This window comes from Pararge aegeria, chromosome 14 (assembly GCF_905163445.1).
Source record: "Pararge aegeria chromosome 14, ilParAegt1.1, whole genome shotgun sequence".
NCBI classification, from domain to species: domain Eukaryota; kingdom Metazoa; phylum Arthropoda; class Insecta; order Lepidoptera; family Nymphalidae; genus Pararge; species Pararge aegeria.
Window position 1 is genome coordinate 4,797,575 of NC_053193.1, and position 16,139 is coordinate 4,813,713.

General features: G+C 34.3%; 1 protein-coding gene across 7 annotated transcripts in view; it reads right to left on the minus strand.

Annotated features, from left to right (window-relative positions):
• Nucleotides 1-48: 48 nt before the first annotated feature.
• LOC120629079 (caskin-1) overlaps nucleotides 49-16,139 on the minus strand; it is a 378,256-nt gene continuing 362,165 nt past the window's right edge. For 5 of the 7 annotated variants that reach the window (XM_039897818.1, XM_039897812.1, XM_039897815.1 and 2 more), the window contains 9 exons: nucleotides 12,847-13,044; nucleotides 11,848-12,044; nucleotides 9,634-9,813; nucleotides 8,078-8,290; nucleotides 7,249-7,356; nucleotides 6,341-6,481; nucleotides 5,104-5,232; nucleotides 3,818-4,399; nucleotides 49-3,070 (listed from right to left, as the gene is read on the minus strand). In XM_039897818.1, the coding sequence (XP_039753752.1) occupies nucleotides 2,756-3,070; nucleotides 3,818-4,399; nucleotides 5,104-5,232; nucleotides 6,341-6,481; nucleotides 7,249-7,356; nucleotides 8,078-8,290; nucleotides 9,634-9,813; nucleotides 11,848-12,044; nucleotides 12,847-13,044 (2,063 nt within the window). In that variant the 3' untranslated portion in view covers nucleotides 49-2,755. The remainder of the gene's footprint in view (nucleotides 3,071-3,817; nucleotides 4,400-5,103; nucleotides 5,233-6,340; nucleotides 6,482-7,248; nucleotides 7,357-8,077; nucleotides 8,291-9,633; nucleotides 9,814-11,847; nucleotides 12,045-12,846; nucleotides 13,045-16,139) is intronic. The other 2 variants (XM_039897813.1, XM_039897814.1) reach the window with 2 other exon arrangements.

Genomic DNA, 16,139 nt, shown 5'->3' on the forward strand with positions numbered 1-16,139 from the left:
TACCTTTGTTATTAAATACTTATACCAAAAATAAAACACACCTTAAATATTACAAATATTTATTCAAATAAGAACTGAACTACAAAATAAGAATATAATAATTATTATAAGCTGTTTTCAGTAATAGTCGATACATTACTTTACATTTATCATAATAACCGTCACTGAAAAGAATTTTGACTAGTTCACAGAACAAGGTAAACATTTTAAGAATCAAAAAAAAATATATAAGTAACTCAAAATCGTTTGCTTTAAAACTTTTATCTCTAGCACCGTCGTATTCTAGCGACCCTAGTTGAAGAAACCAAACTAAAAGTAACCTAATTATAGTGACGGTTAATTTTAACAAGTATACAAAAGTTCTAAATAAGACGTGTTTGTTAGGTATCAAAGGAGACTGTATAGAAACACTGATCTCTACCTAATATATTTACAGTACAAAGCTAAAAATATTTAATAATATACTACATTTAGTTCCTAGAGTTATTTATTGTAGTTACGTGTTGTGTAAGATACCGGATTAATGTAAAAAATATCAAATTTCGTAGATTATTTTGCTGCTCGATTTACATAAATATTCATTCTTACTGTAAGGTTTACTACTCAAAATTCAAAATAATTCATCGGGTTACGAAAATAAATTGTTTGTGTCTATGGTATCTACAATATTATAATTATAATTTGAAGTAAGCATTATTAATATTATATGGCCACTGCATATTTATCACTTCAAAAGGAGAACATATAGAAACAAAATTCTAGAGATGTAATTAGTTACGTTAATTTTAAAATGTTACCATATTAAAATATTTATAAAATAAGTTTAAGGATAGATATATTTGTGGTTAGAATATCGTTATTATATACAACGCAAGAAAGTTGTTTACAAACAACATGAGACATGTGTACCATAGTTAAATCGGTACAATTTTTAATCATTACGTTTTTTGAGCCACATTAGCCAAGTTAATTCTTCATTACAAACTGTTTTACTATATGCATGTTGGCAAAAAAAGAGGACCAAATCTGTCGTAAATAAATCTATACTTATCTGAATTTACAAGTATAACATAGGGGTTAATAAGTGCTATCTGTCCAAAGCAAAAACTATGATGAGGACAACACTACTTTAGAATCAGATAACTTGGTTGCTTTTAGAGATTTACATTCCACAGAATTGGCACCAATAATCTAGCTTGTATAAGCCCCGCATGTTGAATGTCATTCATAGATTTTGTTTATTACGTAACTGAGCACGGAATTACATAACAGAATCAAAATATATTAATATATTGTGTGTATCAGGGTTATATCTAGTAACATATAGACAAAGAGCTTGTGATTAAAAGACTTATCACATCCGTGCATTATATTTTTGAAGTTTTGTAATTTCTAATTTCAAAAAATCATGTGTTTGGTTGCTAATTTTAATTAAAATATTTAGATCTTAAAAAAATGACCGTATTTAAAATTTTTACTTTTTACATTTAATAAAAAATTTAAGCCACTTGACGTAATAGCAGTACGTGGGTACTTTAAATAAGTACTTTGTGTGACTTTATTCTGCTGACCACTTGCTCTTTGTCTATTTACATGAAGTCTATTTATATATTCATTGTAATCCCTAAATTGTCACACTATTACTAGATCTATCATTTTTGTATAAATTCTAACTAGTCTATTCTACACATTATTATTCAAGTACTCTACAATTTTATTGTACATGGAAAACTAGCTACTGGATATATTCATTCTATGACATAATATAAGTAAAACGTTATTTACAAAAATAGCCATTTTCATCTGTTTTTGGATCCGACTATATACCTAATTGTCTATGTGTCCCACCGGATATGGAAACCAAAGTAACTATTCAAAATTAAGAGGCTAATTTAAATAATAAAATAACAACAAAAATGTCACAAACAGGAAAACAATAATTACTATATAACCTATAAACGTCAATATTCCTACTGATCAGTATAAAATGGTATTATACAAATATCTAAGTCTTATGCAGACTGACAGATTTGAGACTTTACGAATTACAGTATATAATAACCGATCGATTTATTCTACAGTTACCAAATAATTGTGTCATTAAAAGCTATTCTGTCAGTACCCGAATGGCGTTATAGAAACTATGTCACTGTGTAACTTTTTGTCTGTTTGGAAATTATTATTTATTTATATTACTTATGTTGTATAACTGATATACGGCAGAAATAAAAGAGCAAGGCAACGGATGAAGGCAGTAAAAGCGCGCACGAAGACTGTAAAAAAAATCGCGAAAATTGCATATAAAATTCATTGATCTACGATTGTAAAGCCATAGAGTTTCTATTAACTTCATGTCTTAATAGTTGGTCACACTGTATTCTGACAATATAAACTAGAAAAACGTCCAATTAAAGCAAACCACTTTTAGCAAGTGATATTTGCTTTTAATTTTGGTGGCTAATCTTTTATTTAAACAGAATTATTGCTAACTGAATTGGGAAAAAATTATAATTGTTTTCTTACATAACGGACGTATAGTTAACACCTTTGTCAAATTGAAAAAATTAACGGTTCCAAATTTAAACATAGCATTCTATATTTTTGGTACCGTCAATATAACATGGATCGAATATTGATCGTTAGCACCGATCAAGAATAATCTTTGGAATTTAATAATTAAAGGTTATTTTTTATTAAAATTAATTTTGTATTCGAGTACACAGTATATTATGATAAAAAAAAGATTTTAACTGTTTTAGGAATCTGTCAAGCCTTGACGTTTTTCTTCTTCCAACATGGCGTCTAATTCGTCTGTTAGGTTGGCCAACATGTTCCCTATGTCGTTGAGCACGTCCACGGTTTCCGAACTCTTGTTTTCGTCCTTGTGTTCAGGGAGGGGATGGTTTGACTTTATGTCCGGATTCCGTGGTGGAAGGCTGGAGAGGCCGATACCTGATCGACCATAGTCGACGGTGTGCGGTCTGCTTGCGATTTGTCCACGATTTTGTTTTATTGTACCCGCGTTTTCATTTGCGAACGGAATGCTGTCTGATTCTGTACTGGAACTAGACTGTAAAGTAAAAAGAAAGTTCATTATATCATCTCATAGTGATACTATAAAACGTCCGGCCTAGTCGAGAGTAGTCAAAGACTTGGACTATGGCCAGATAAAGACTTTTACCTTGATAATTATCAATATCATTATCATATCAACCGGCCCACTACAGAGCACGGGTCTCCTCTCACATTGAGTAGAAGTTAAGGCCGTAGTCCACTACGCTGGCCCAGTGCGGATTGGTGGACCATTAATACCATTATTCATATTTATTTATTATTAATTTTAATTCAATCATTACTGATAACACCAATTACAATAATTAAACACGTAGGAATAAAAAAAAAAGTTTGAAAGTCAACGTTTAGTGGCCCGGTCATTCAAATTATGCTACTTGATCCTGATATTTTGGGGTATAACATAGAGAAGTATGCGATCATTATACACTTCTATAGGCAAATACTTTTATAGGCAAAGGATTGTGACAAATGTTTATAATTAAATGTTTTGACGGCCGATTGGCGCAGTGGGCAGCGACCCTGCTTTCTGAGTCTCCACAACTGGAAAATGTTTGTGTGAAGAACATGAATGTTTTTCAGTGTCTGGGTGTTTATATGTATATTATAAGTATTTATGTATATTATTCATAAAAATATTCATCAGTTATCTTAGTACCCATAACACAAGCTACGCTTACTTTGACGGGACTAGTTGGCGGTGTGTGTATTGTCGTTGTTTATATTTATTTATTTAATTAGGTACCTTAAAGCTAGCATCTGATCCAGTCCTCATCTTGTCATCTTCATACCTCCTTGGTGGGGAAGATGGCGCGGGAGGTGGAGGGAGTAGCCCCGTACTATCCAAGGACACGCTCAGAGAATCAGAACTTGGATAAGCCGGCAAACTCAGAGGCAGACTTTTCTCAGGATGAATTTCTACTGTTGTTTGTCCGAATCTAGTAAACGGCGTGTATTGAGAGCTTTGTCTTTTAGGAGGTTCCGGTGGCGGTTTCCTGGCTACGTGTGGACTTGCCCCGTATGCCACACGTTGTAATCTTGCGGAATACGCGATTTCATCGTATGTGTAATCGGGCGATTTGTCCCTGTACGCTGGGGTAGCTTGGATTTTAGCTACCGGTCGGGGTCTAACTAAGCCCCTTGGACGGGGCAAAGTGCCCCCGCCTTCATATGAGCTGTCATTAGTTGGCGTTATGTCCCCATCGTCATACGAACGTCGCCATTGCCCTCCGTAGTAGAACCCCGCCTCTGGGGAGAAGGTAGTATGGGAGGTTCGTTCTGCTGGGTCTTCTAAGCTTTCAAGCGATTTGCCACGTGGATGACGTATCTGTAAAATTTAAATTTGGTTATACTCTATTGACGCTTCGGTGCGCCGTTCTTCTTGCAAAATGTTCCGTCACAATTTTCGGGATAAATCTTTTATTTTTATAAAACTCGACCGGTTGCTTGTGCTTCGTCGCTTAGATTTGATTTTGTTATATAGTGATGAGAAATGATAATAAGAAAAATGTAAGATAAAATAAACTACGTATTGCACCGTACGTTTTGCAAAAAAATCCACGCAATAAAAGCAATGGTTGGTATTAGAATGTGATATTACGTTGGTACTTATATTTACAGCTTCAATACTTATCAAGATACAAATTACAATCAGTCATAGCTTAAAACTTTTTGTTCAGTCCTTTGTACATGCTAATAAATTACTTATATATTATTATTGTTAGAAGAATTATTATTGAAATGTTACTTATTAATTGTAATAATTAAATATCATATTATTATTCGCATACCTATTTACAATGAAATATAATATATTAATAGGTATAAAATACATGCTAAATTGTTAAAATAAATTGGTACTTTAATCTACCGTGCAGTCTAAAAGATTAGCTTTAAAAACACCTAGATGTACTTAGATTCAATAAAAAAACAAATAAGGGCACACACATTAAAACACGCGTTCTTAAAGACTGGTGCACATAAAAGCCGGGTGCTGAGGAATGTCTAGTGACATCTGCCAAAGTGTCATACCTGGATGGGGACCAAATCTGTGCCACATAGGGGCGTCGGTATGGCGTCAAACTTTAGATCGGGGGGTTTATGGTAACTCCTCGCATGTCTCTCCCAGGGCTGGTAATGCTCCCTCGGATATAAATCCTTCTATGTCCAAGTGCGGTTTGTGTTTGGAAAAAGAAAAGAAAACAAAACATTCACATGCTGCTTTGGGCTGTGGTATGAGGTGGATGCGGCGGTCGACGTGTGGGGACAGCTCTGCGACTATTTTTTATTTTTTTAAATGTCTATGGTAAATAATTTTTTCATCTGTTTTATAAAGACACAGATAATAAATTACTTACTACAAAGATCAAACACGTGGTTTTATGGTTTTTTTACAAAGTCGCAAAGATGTTTTGGGCAGCGACAGTGATGGCGATGGAAAAGAGACTTCTAAACGTCTAAGCGTAAACGAAAATGGACTTTCAAACGTATGGGGAAAACTATTATATAAATTTCGAAAAGGCATATGTTGGACCAAAATCATACCTGATGCAAAATATTCATGGTCGACCACAGAATGCGCATGAAATGAACTTAAGCCAATTTTTGTGTAATTATAATATTTTCCCGTTACGTATCCTAGTTTTGGCTTAGCAAATAAATTTGTGACGTGTACATATGGAGCTATAGGTATAGACAACATCTAAAGCCCTATTCGGCCTTTATGGTCTTAAAAAAACAATATTAGTTATTACTAAAACGCATTGTTATTTTAAGCGTTGTTAATCTTACTTTTAGAAGTGTTAAATTATAAGTTTAATTGCTATATATATTTCGGTTAAAATAAGATACAGACACGATCTGTATTAGTAGGTCTTTAGTAGAAACTAAATAGATGATAAAAACATTAATAAAAGGTGATCGTAAATGAAATGGAAATATGAATGATAAAAAATGATGTAAATATAAATCAAAATTGTAAATCATATAAATCAAAATAAGAAAATTGTATTGAAGTGATGTCGTTTAGAAAGAAGAATTTAGACAGAAAGCTAATTGCTCTATGGTCAGATAAGTTTGCAGATTATTATGAAAGTGGACACCCAATGGATACAACAGATTATATTCTATTTTGTGAATTCAAATTAAGAATACAAGGTTTTTTATTCCACCCTCACAATATAAGTTATCTATATAAGGAATCTATGGCTAAACATCACTACAAACACAATAGGTAATTAATTAATAAGACAGGTTGTCTATGGCGCACCTGTCCGGGTATTCGCGTGAAGTCAAGCGATCCTTGGTTACTGATGCTCCGTTTTCCCGCTCTGATGTCTTTGACTCGTTTGATTGCGAGGAGGATTTTCTTTTGATGACCGAGTCGGACAATCCCCATGTCTTCTAAATCCTGAAATTCAATAAAAACGCAATTCTGCTATTAACAATATTTTAGCAGTCTGTTTTATTTTATTTGGTCACTCTTCATGGGGGCGATCGAACTAGCTCAAAATTTTTTGTCAAAAATATTTTAGAACCCACTCGTCTAAAATTTTTTTTTTGCAATTCTTGCGCATAATGGCACAAAAGTGGCACGCCGCACGACATTTTCTTCATATAATGTTCTTCTTTTTCCACAGTGCTAATAACTCTAAAACGTGGGCGCTCCAGTGGAAATAATATCCCAATAATATACGTGTAATATAAACTGAGGCGTAGCTGTTTAGCCTCATGAGCCTGTTATTACACCGGCAACAAAGTCGTTCAGACCGTAAACAACAGTTCTGTTTGGCGGCAGAAATAACGGTACTTAGTACATCCCCGGAAGAATGTCACAAAAACTTCAACTACTACTAAAGGTATCCTATCAAGTGAAAAAAACATCACTCGCAATATTACTTTCAGAAGCAAAATAAATCCATAACTTTGAATATTTGACAATTATGGGAAATTAAGGACATATAATAATAATTATTAAATAATTAATATTTAATTAATGTGACCATACGGTAAGTTATTTAAAAGGTAACACACCATTGGGACTGGACAACAATAAAACAAATAAAAATTAAAAGAAAATTAAATATATAAATAATTAATATTTAATTAATGTGACCATACGGTAAGTTATTTAAAAGGTAACACACCGTTGGGACTGGATAACAATAAAACAATTACCTCCCACGCGAGTTGCGTGACGTCGTGCACGGTCCGGTAGCCCTGTGCGACCAACGCAGGGCCGTACTCCTCCAGCCGCAGCAAACGAAGCCATTCTTCTAGCGATCCCTGGAGTATACGAAATAAATACTGTCAATGTCTGCCGCATTTGCAAACATAAAAAAGGCAGTCCTTATTGCTCGAAACAGCAAGAAATTGGAGCCGAGAAGCACGATAGAATTTCAAATGAAATTCGAATAATCCAGTCAATGAGGATAGAAACCTAAATCTGTACTCGAAAAATAATTATTTGAACAAATGCAATTGAAGCATGGAAAAAATGCTTTTTACAAATTACATTAAAATTAAAAAAAAAAAACTACTTATTGTTTTAGAATTATTGGCATGTGTCATGTATGAACTAGAATCGATCAGTATGCAATAGTGATTAAAATGGTTACCAATAGGCACGATGACAGTAACAAAGAATTGCATTCGTTTTTTTTTTAATAGTAGATACTTCTAACCATCATAGGACAGCTTTTCAAAATTAGTCATCATGCCTTTTATCAAATCGTTCATGCTACATAAACGATTTGTTTGTTTGTTTAAAAATACTACATATTAAGAAATTATAAACTTTGATAGGTATTCAAATTAAACTGAGATAAATAATGAGTTTAATAGTAACGATTACATATTATATTCGTGTTCAAACTGGGCTGGGAAGTCTGGCCACTAATAAATTCAAATAAATATTTGAAATAAGAATAGTTACTTGAATGAGGTTCGGCAACAAGAGCAATTCTTTTTTCGAAATCAAATTAATTAAGGATTATTTTATACCAACCGGAATATAATCAGGCAAGTTGTCCGGCACATTCAGATTGGCGAGTTCAGCTTTTAACCTTTTGCGATGGTTTGGTTTCTTGATGCCGACAGCTGTTAGGTCTTCTGGCGTCATCCTGGTGACGGTGGGAAGGTCGTAACCCGCTTCTATGAACAGTCTCGCGTATTCCTCCATTTGTAGGTCTGCTAGCCATGCGTGTATTATATCTGGGTCCTGAAAACAATAAATGTTGAAATTTTTTGTGTCCGATTATACACATTTCATTTTAACTTCAGTTTTAAGTTAACGAGTAGTTATCGCCATCATCACCACAATGTTCCTCTATATTTTGTTTTTTTTTACATCATGTTATAATGTACGCATCGAAAGTGCCATCTATGATTTGACTATACAATATTGTCAGAGCTGATTAAGGCTATATCCCTACAACTGTTAAAAATAGGGATGAGAAATCAATTTGACAAACTCCGCCTACAACACTTCACTAATCGAACACCGGTTATAAGTTACCTATTTAAAGCAAAACAGAGAGATCACAAAGCGCGAAAATATAAAAAAACTATGCCATTTGAAACTAATAAACATATACAAAACTTGAAATTATGAAAATACAGATCTAACAGAGCACTTTCAAATAACTAATATAATTGGAAGTTTCTAGAGTTAATAATAATGAAAGCAGGAGATTTTTGGCTTTTAGTCTGGGATTTTTTCTGATAATTTAAATATCGTTAGGTTACCCTTTAAGACGTTTTTGGCTTGGATAGCATTTAATTATTTTGGCTTTTTACGAAACATTACATTAATTTAAAAGTCTAAACTAAAATTACTCTAAAGACTAACGACGGTTAAGGTTAGGTTATGATCCTTAAATTTCTAAATAACATTAGACTTAAACACGGCTCTTGTCAACACATTGTAGTCTAGAAAAAAATAAATGACTTGGTTACAGCAGTGTTTTTTGGGGAGTATTGCTAAACTAAAATGTGGCTTGCAGATGATTCAACCGCACCAACGTTATAGGTTAGCAATTGTTTATAAACATTTGAGATTTTCGAATAAAAGTGATGATTTTCAATAATTAATCGACTAATTCAATGACATTATTATGGTTTAACAGTGGTGTACCGTACCGCTGACACTAGAGATGTGTTACTTATTTTACTCATAAATAAAACACATGAATTAAATGAGGTATTCAGGTGATTTTCTTCACTCATAGAACTCATTCAGCTATTATTGCACGAAGTGCATCATCAAAATGTCCAAAAACAGTGAAAACTTCCCGCACATGTCTGACTACACATTCCCCGAAATGTTGCTAGCTCAAAAAGTTTTTCTCATTTTATGGTAAGCGTTTCGGACATTAGATGTAAAATAATTACTGTCAACTGCTAAATGGAATGACCGCCTGTTCGAGATACACTACTAAAGTGGAGTGGTTTTTGACGCTTCAATATTAGTTTCTAACGGTTTCTGTATGTTTTAAATTCTGTAGTTTCACTACAGAATTTAAAACATAAATTAACTAGAATTGAATAAGTTAGGTAGCTTACCGGCAGTCCTTGAGCTATCATCGCCCGGACTCTGTCAACCGTGTCCCCACAGTGGCATGCCGAGTGGTGGTGGTGTGGCATTCGACCCGAAGCTCTGCCACTGTCGAGGGACGCTGAGGAATGACGGGACCCTGAGCCAGCCGATCCGGATGAAGATCCTGGACTATCGCGGCCTGGACTCTGTAATGATGATAAAGTTTGATGTAAATAAAAAACTCCTGTGTTATGTTAAGTAGTGTTCAACCTTTTTGGTCCCCTGAGTGCTTAGTGTGCGATTTTCTACCTATTAAAAGAATTAGTAAAAATAAACTTGAAATGCAGTTTACTAGGCTGCATAAAATTAGTAATTCATTTAAGCTTAATTATCATTTTATAACAAATTACCAGATGAATTCCTTAAGATGTATCTCAATAAGTCCAAAGTTTATATAAAACGTAAGCTTATAAAAAATCATATTAAAATATTAAGGATTACATGTATAATAAAAAAGCTTGGATACAAATTGCTCTTACTACATAGCAAATATCAACTCGACTGTGAGATAAAAAAAAAAACCTGGCTAAGTTTGTTGTGGGCTCTTTTTAGACCAGGGCGCGTTTGGAACCCTACTAGCTTTTGTTTTAGGTTAACGAATAGTGTTAACATGTTAAATGTATGAACGCTTCATAAGGTCCACATGAATAAAACATTTTTGAATTTGAATTTGTTTATGAATATTCGATCGCGTGAAAATGAACTACGATTTGTATGGAATCAAAATATCGCATCTAGAGACATACAACAGAATTGGCTCCACTGTTTCAAAACTGAATTTAAATATTGCGCAACTTTTTGATTTTTGAAATAATAAATAATTAATCTCTTGGAATCCAAATAGCGCCATCTAGAGACAAGCAACAGAATTGGCACTACTGTTTCGAATTTAATTTAAATACGAAATAATAAATAATTAATCTCTTGAAAACTATTAATAGAACATTTATTGCAAATGTAAATTAGTTTCCGCTTTATTAAAGTAATAAACGGATATTTTTATGCATGCAGTGTTTTCATTTCGATAATGTTGCACCTAAAACTTTTAAAGGTGCTAGTTGTATTAACTTTTCAAATTTGATTTGAAATTCGAATAACAATTTAAAAAATGAATGAATTCTTTAGTTTGCTTTCATAAACAGCCTGTAACAGTCCACTAATGGACGCCTCTCCCAACGGGAGGATTTCCCCATAATCATCACGCTCGGCAGACGGGTTGGTGATCGCAGTAGATGGTAGTAGTAGCACAGAGGACGCTGCTGCCCGCTCTCCGTTATTAATGGTTGCTAGTTGTATAACTGTAGTTAGCTACTGATTGTTATTGATACAACATTAATGATCAAGTGCCTATTATAATCGTTTGTAATCATTGCATCAGTCACCTGATTAAATTACAGCTACGTAATCGTTTTGTTTTTGTTGTTTTGCTATTCACATTAACGTTTATTCAATTAAGTAACTCCATAAGTTAAGTAGGTTGATGATTATATTACAATTATTTCCATTATTTAACCCGAAAAAAACTATTGATTGTTCTATCAACACGTCACATATTGCAAAATATTTTTGTTTTTATCCAGATAAACCCACATACGTTCTCCTGCTCAAAGGTAGGTAGGTTGAACTTGTTCTAAAAATTAATCTAAGGAATATTGCGTGGGCGTTAGACTACCCTTCAAATTTAACACCTGATCGAAAAACATTGATCCTAACGTCCTTTTATCTTCGTACATTTCAATTAGTGTGTTCCAAAGAATTAATTAGTATCTACCGGTTGTATTCCAGAACAGAATACCTATCTCTGTTCAGCTATTCTCAGATTTTTGTTGTTCTTTCACAGATCAAGAGATCGACATGTTTTTTTTAATAGTTCAGGGTCAAAGAATAGTACAGGCATACACTTCGCACCTAGTACTAATCCTTACTAATATTATAATTGCAAAGTAAGTTTGTTTGTTTGTCCTTCCTTCATGCCTTAACTAAGCAACCAATGGCAATTAGCTAGATGTTTGGTATAGAGTTAGCTGAAAGGATGCAGAGTTCCTGGGATAAAAAAGGAGAATATGTAACTACATATGCTACTCCTTTTATCCCAGGAAAACAAAAGATTCCCATTGTAAATAACCGTAATAAAAGCTGACGACGAACGCTGGCAAGTGCTGGTATATGAAATTTCTTACCTGGGTCATATCAATTCCTTGGTCATCGCTCAGAGCTAGCTGATGGTGGTAGTACACTGCCGCTTTATGTGTCAGCGGCTGCGTAGGAGGGGGGAAGGTGAATGTGCCACCACCGGCTGGACTCTTGCCCAGGCTGCCACTGGCGCCTGACACCCCAGAGACACCGGACACTGTGCTGCCATAATCCGAATGGTCATCTAGAATAGAATAAATTAAGAGAAAAGTTAATTCAGTCTGATGACTTCATCATCCTCATCATCATTATCTTCATGATCAGCCTGTAAGCATCCACTTTTGGATATAGGCGTATAGGCTCCGAGAGCACACCACCACATACGGTCTTCCGCTTTTCTCATCCAGCCGCCAGCTAATGACCTATACCTCTGAAACATGGTCACTTACTATGGGCCTCATACATTAGTGTACCACATTTGTCATCCACACCACGACACGAAGACACTTATTATTTTTAATTTTTATTTAGAAGGCCTTCTGTAACCGATAATGAAGCCAAAACTGTATTTTTTTTATATTTGTCTGGTTCTATGTATCATTTTTTAAGAGAGAGTTAATTCGATGGCTCGGATATGCTTAGCGAATCGAGAGGAAAAAAAAAGGTAATTTGTACATAGGCGAAACTTAATGCCTTTTTTACCAGTCTAACCTTTAGTAAAGTGGACAGGGTTTTAATAAACCAAAAAATAAATATCTATTAGGAAACATAATATTTAACGAATGAAATAAAACACATACGAAATAAAGATTACAAACATACAAACATACAAACATACATACAAGTAAAGTAATACTTACATCGCCTTAATCGAATGCCTAATAATTTAGGCGATGTCTATATAATAAAAACCTTTCACCATCTCTTAGGTGATAACTATTGATGTGCGGTTGATGAATGCCTAGGCTTATCTTCTTCGATTAGGCGTTATTTGTTTAGGCATTGCCTTGTTCATCGTTAGTGGAAATAGGCGTAAGTAGCCTTACCTCTGGTATGTGAAGGAGTATCCGGTGGCTGCGGATAAGCTTGCTCCTCGCAGGACGCGTACCCTTGCGAGCCGAAGCTTGACCCGGAGTGTCGGTGCTGTGGTGTGCCAAACGCATCTCCGGGGACCGCTGGCGGCGGCACGCGTTTGGCAGTCGCCGTTTTCCCGGCGCCGCTGCCACCGCGGGACATTCCGCCCACTGTAAAAAAGATAACACATACATTAGCTTTAAGTCCACATGTCAAAAATCTAAGTCAAAACTTTCTTGCTGTATACCGACCGAGCTGATTGCCATTCTGATTGTATTAAATTAACAATTGATCTTTGTTAAGTTAACACCGACGATTAGGTTACCTATACCAGGTAATTGACTATATCTTAAATCCTAATAACATTGAAGACAAATGATGATATCTAATTGTAAAACCACCGCCACCAACGTTTTGCAGATCATGCAAGTTTTCTGTAAATTAGACAACGATGGCGATATACCTACTTCCATAATGTTTATACTTTATATCGTACTCTTCATTCCGATTTATATAAAACGTGATAATGAAAACCAAAATAATAGAGGCTTTAGAGGTACATTATTTACTGTCTTTGAGACTTATCTGTGAAACCGAAATGCTAATAGTTTTTGAGTAAACCGTTGCTATAGTTTTAATTGAAAGAAAGAGAAAGTAAAATTAAGTTACTCCTGTCACTTTATTAGGTACCCGTCGCGTAGCGTAGGTACTATGCAAGTGTTGATCCTTTATCTTCAATAGGGTTGTCATACGTAAACATTTTGAAATGTTTTGATTTAGTTTGTGTGGAAAAATAAATATGCTTCTTTAGATTTAATGTTATTACATGGTGATTCCTTTTGAAATATACTTATGCTCCCTTCAACAGTATTTCGTAATTCCGTTACACGTTGTATATTATAATAAAATAAAAAACGTAAGTAGGTACATAGGTTATAATTATAATAAAAATCTTAAGTACATATAAATATATAGACACTAACAACATGAGAAAATTTATGAGGGTGATGGCGGACCCATAAATTGCGCTATTTCTGTGGTTTCGTAAATTCATCTTGAAAATTTCTGTCTCTGACATGTCGTCATGGTTAATAAGTACAGGACAATTAGACCTAAAAATGAATTTCCGATGTGATCTTACGTGTAGTCGCGTAGGAAAACCAATAATCGTAAAAAAGTAATAATTTTGCTAACTACAGGCCCAATGCCCGAATGATCCCAGAAAATATGGAAGCGAGCAGACCCAAAAGATCATAACGTAGCCATAAAAAGAATAAACAATGGACTAAAATACGCTCTTACATAAATAGGTGCTTATTATGTTATCAACTTTCCTTCAAAATGCTGAAGCAAAGCACGCTTATTTTACAAAACAATGTTATGTAATGATTTCTTAAAATACATTTCTCTTAGATCATCGCCTTTTTCTCCTTTGTAAACGTAATAATAATCTATTTTCGTTCGTTTAAAGTCGATGGAAAATCGTTCACATTTAACGCCTACTTATTCTTATAATTCCATTATTATCCCTAATGGAACCCTTAGATGAAGCCAAAGTAAATCGCATTTGCGTCATCGTGGCTTCAAACGCCGTTATCAGCTTTGTGCGAACGTCAACCGCATTAACGAAATGAGTAACATCCATCCCTATTCCACCCACTGCGATAAGCGAAAGGGGAGGTACGGGAGAGTTTAGTTTAGTAGGTAATAACCTAAAAACATCATCAATCATGATCGGCCGCTGGCGGAGATCGGGAGACCGGATCTGAACGGACAGCTAATTGTTCGTGGCGAATCGATAACGCTAACTAATGACCGAGAAAAAATCGCCATTAAAATAATCGAGATGCAAACATTAATCGGCAAAAACTCCCGACTTTGATAGCCGTCTGAAGTGTGAAACTTTTGGTAACCGACGTAATTGCAAATGTTTTAGCGGAGCCGAGGAGATATAAAAACTTTTTGCGAGATTGTTTTGCGTCGAACGTGGAAGGAGAGCTTTTTTGTCTACAAAATTTGTGTACAATTTTCAACAGTTTATGAAGAGATTTTCGGTGCATGAAGAGGAATTAACTTTCTGTACAATGTAAGCGAGGAAAAGTTGTTCATCTTCCAGTCTTAATTCAAGCTATGCGATCCTTTTTCAACTTTCAATTTGAAGTTCCAATAAAGTGTCTGTTTGCAATAAACATTTTAAGAGTTCCGTTATGCTATCAACGTTCGGAATTATTTATTGCTCCTCCAGCGCCGCGGACATTTCGCCACATCCGAATCCGGCTGCGGCTCTTAATAAAGAGAAATTATGTCTTCAATTACTTGCACGCAAACCGTTTGCATATTAAGGCAGCCATTACGATATAAAATTTGGTTATTATGAAGGCACGCGATATTCGAATTTGTTTGTTTTAATGCAAGTATGGGATTGCTTCTAATTCAGAAAAAAAGTCAAGGTCGTCTATCTGTACAACATGATTCATTGCGAACAGTGATTTTAAGTAAGCCTATATGTGTATGTTTTATGTGTTATTTTGTTAAATGAACTTTAAGATATAAAGGAAATCTTATTGAGGAGAAGTTTTTTAAGGATACTAATATTAATGCGGAGCCGATTACCTCCAGGGGACATGTCATCTCCATACAAAATTTTCTGCTTTGGAATGAGAAAGTGCCTCTAGCACACAGACATTTTAAAAAAATTATCGCAGACGGGCACTTCAATTATATTTATTTATAGGTCCATATAGATTATTTGAATTGGATCCTTGTTTCTTAAATCAGCCCTCTAAATGAGTTATTTTATGACCAGTTGCTAATGTCTGTCCGTTCTCTCTCATCTTGTCCTAATCCTGTTTTTTTATTTTCCTAACTTCATTGTGGTGTACAAATAAAGAGTTAAATAAATAAATAAAAAATCAATAATCTTTATACAAAACGCATAATTTGACAGCACGGGTTGTATAATTTATTTATACTCTTTATTTGTACACCATTCAGATAAACGAGACACAAAAAAAGAACAAACACATGAAGAATGAAGCAGGATACAAAAGACGGCCTTATCGCTAAGTAGCGATCTCTGCCAGGATTAGGAAAACTAAAAAGAAAACAAATAGGTAGGGTACACTATTTAGTACATACATACGAATATCTACATACTAATACATAAACCAGACTACACAAATAAAAAAATATTATTGATAAATATAAAAAATAAATATACTTACATATCTTATTATACCATAAATACTTAAATATGATAATTAGA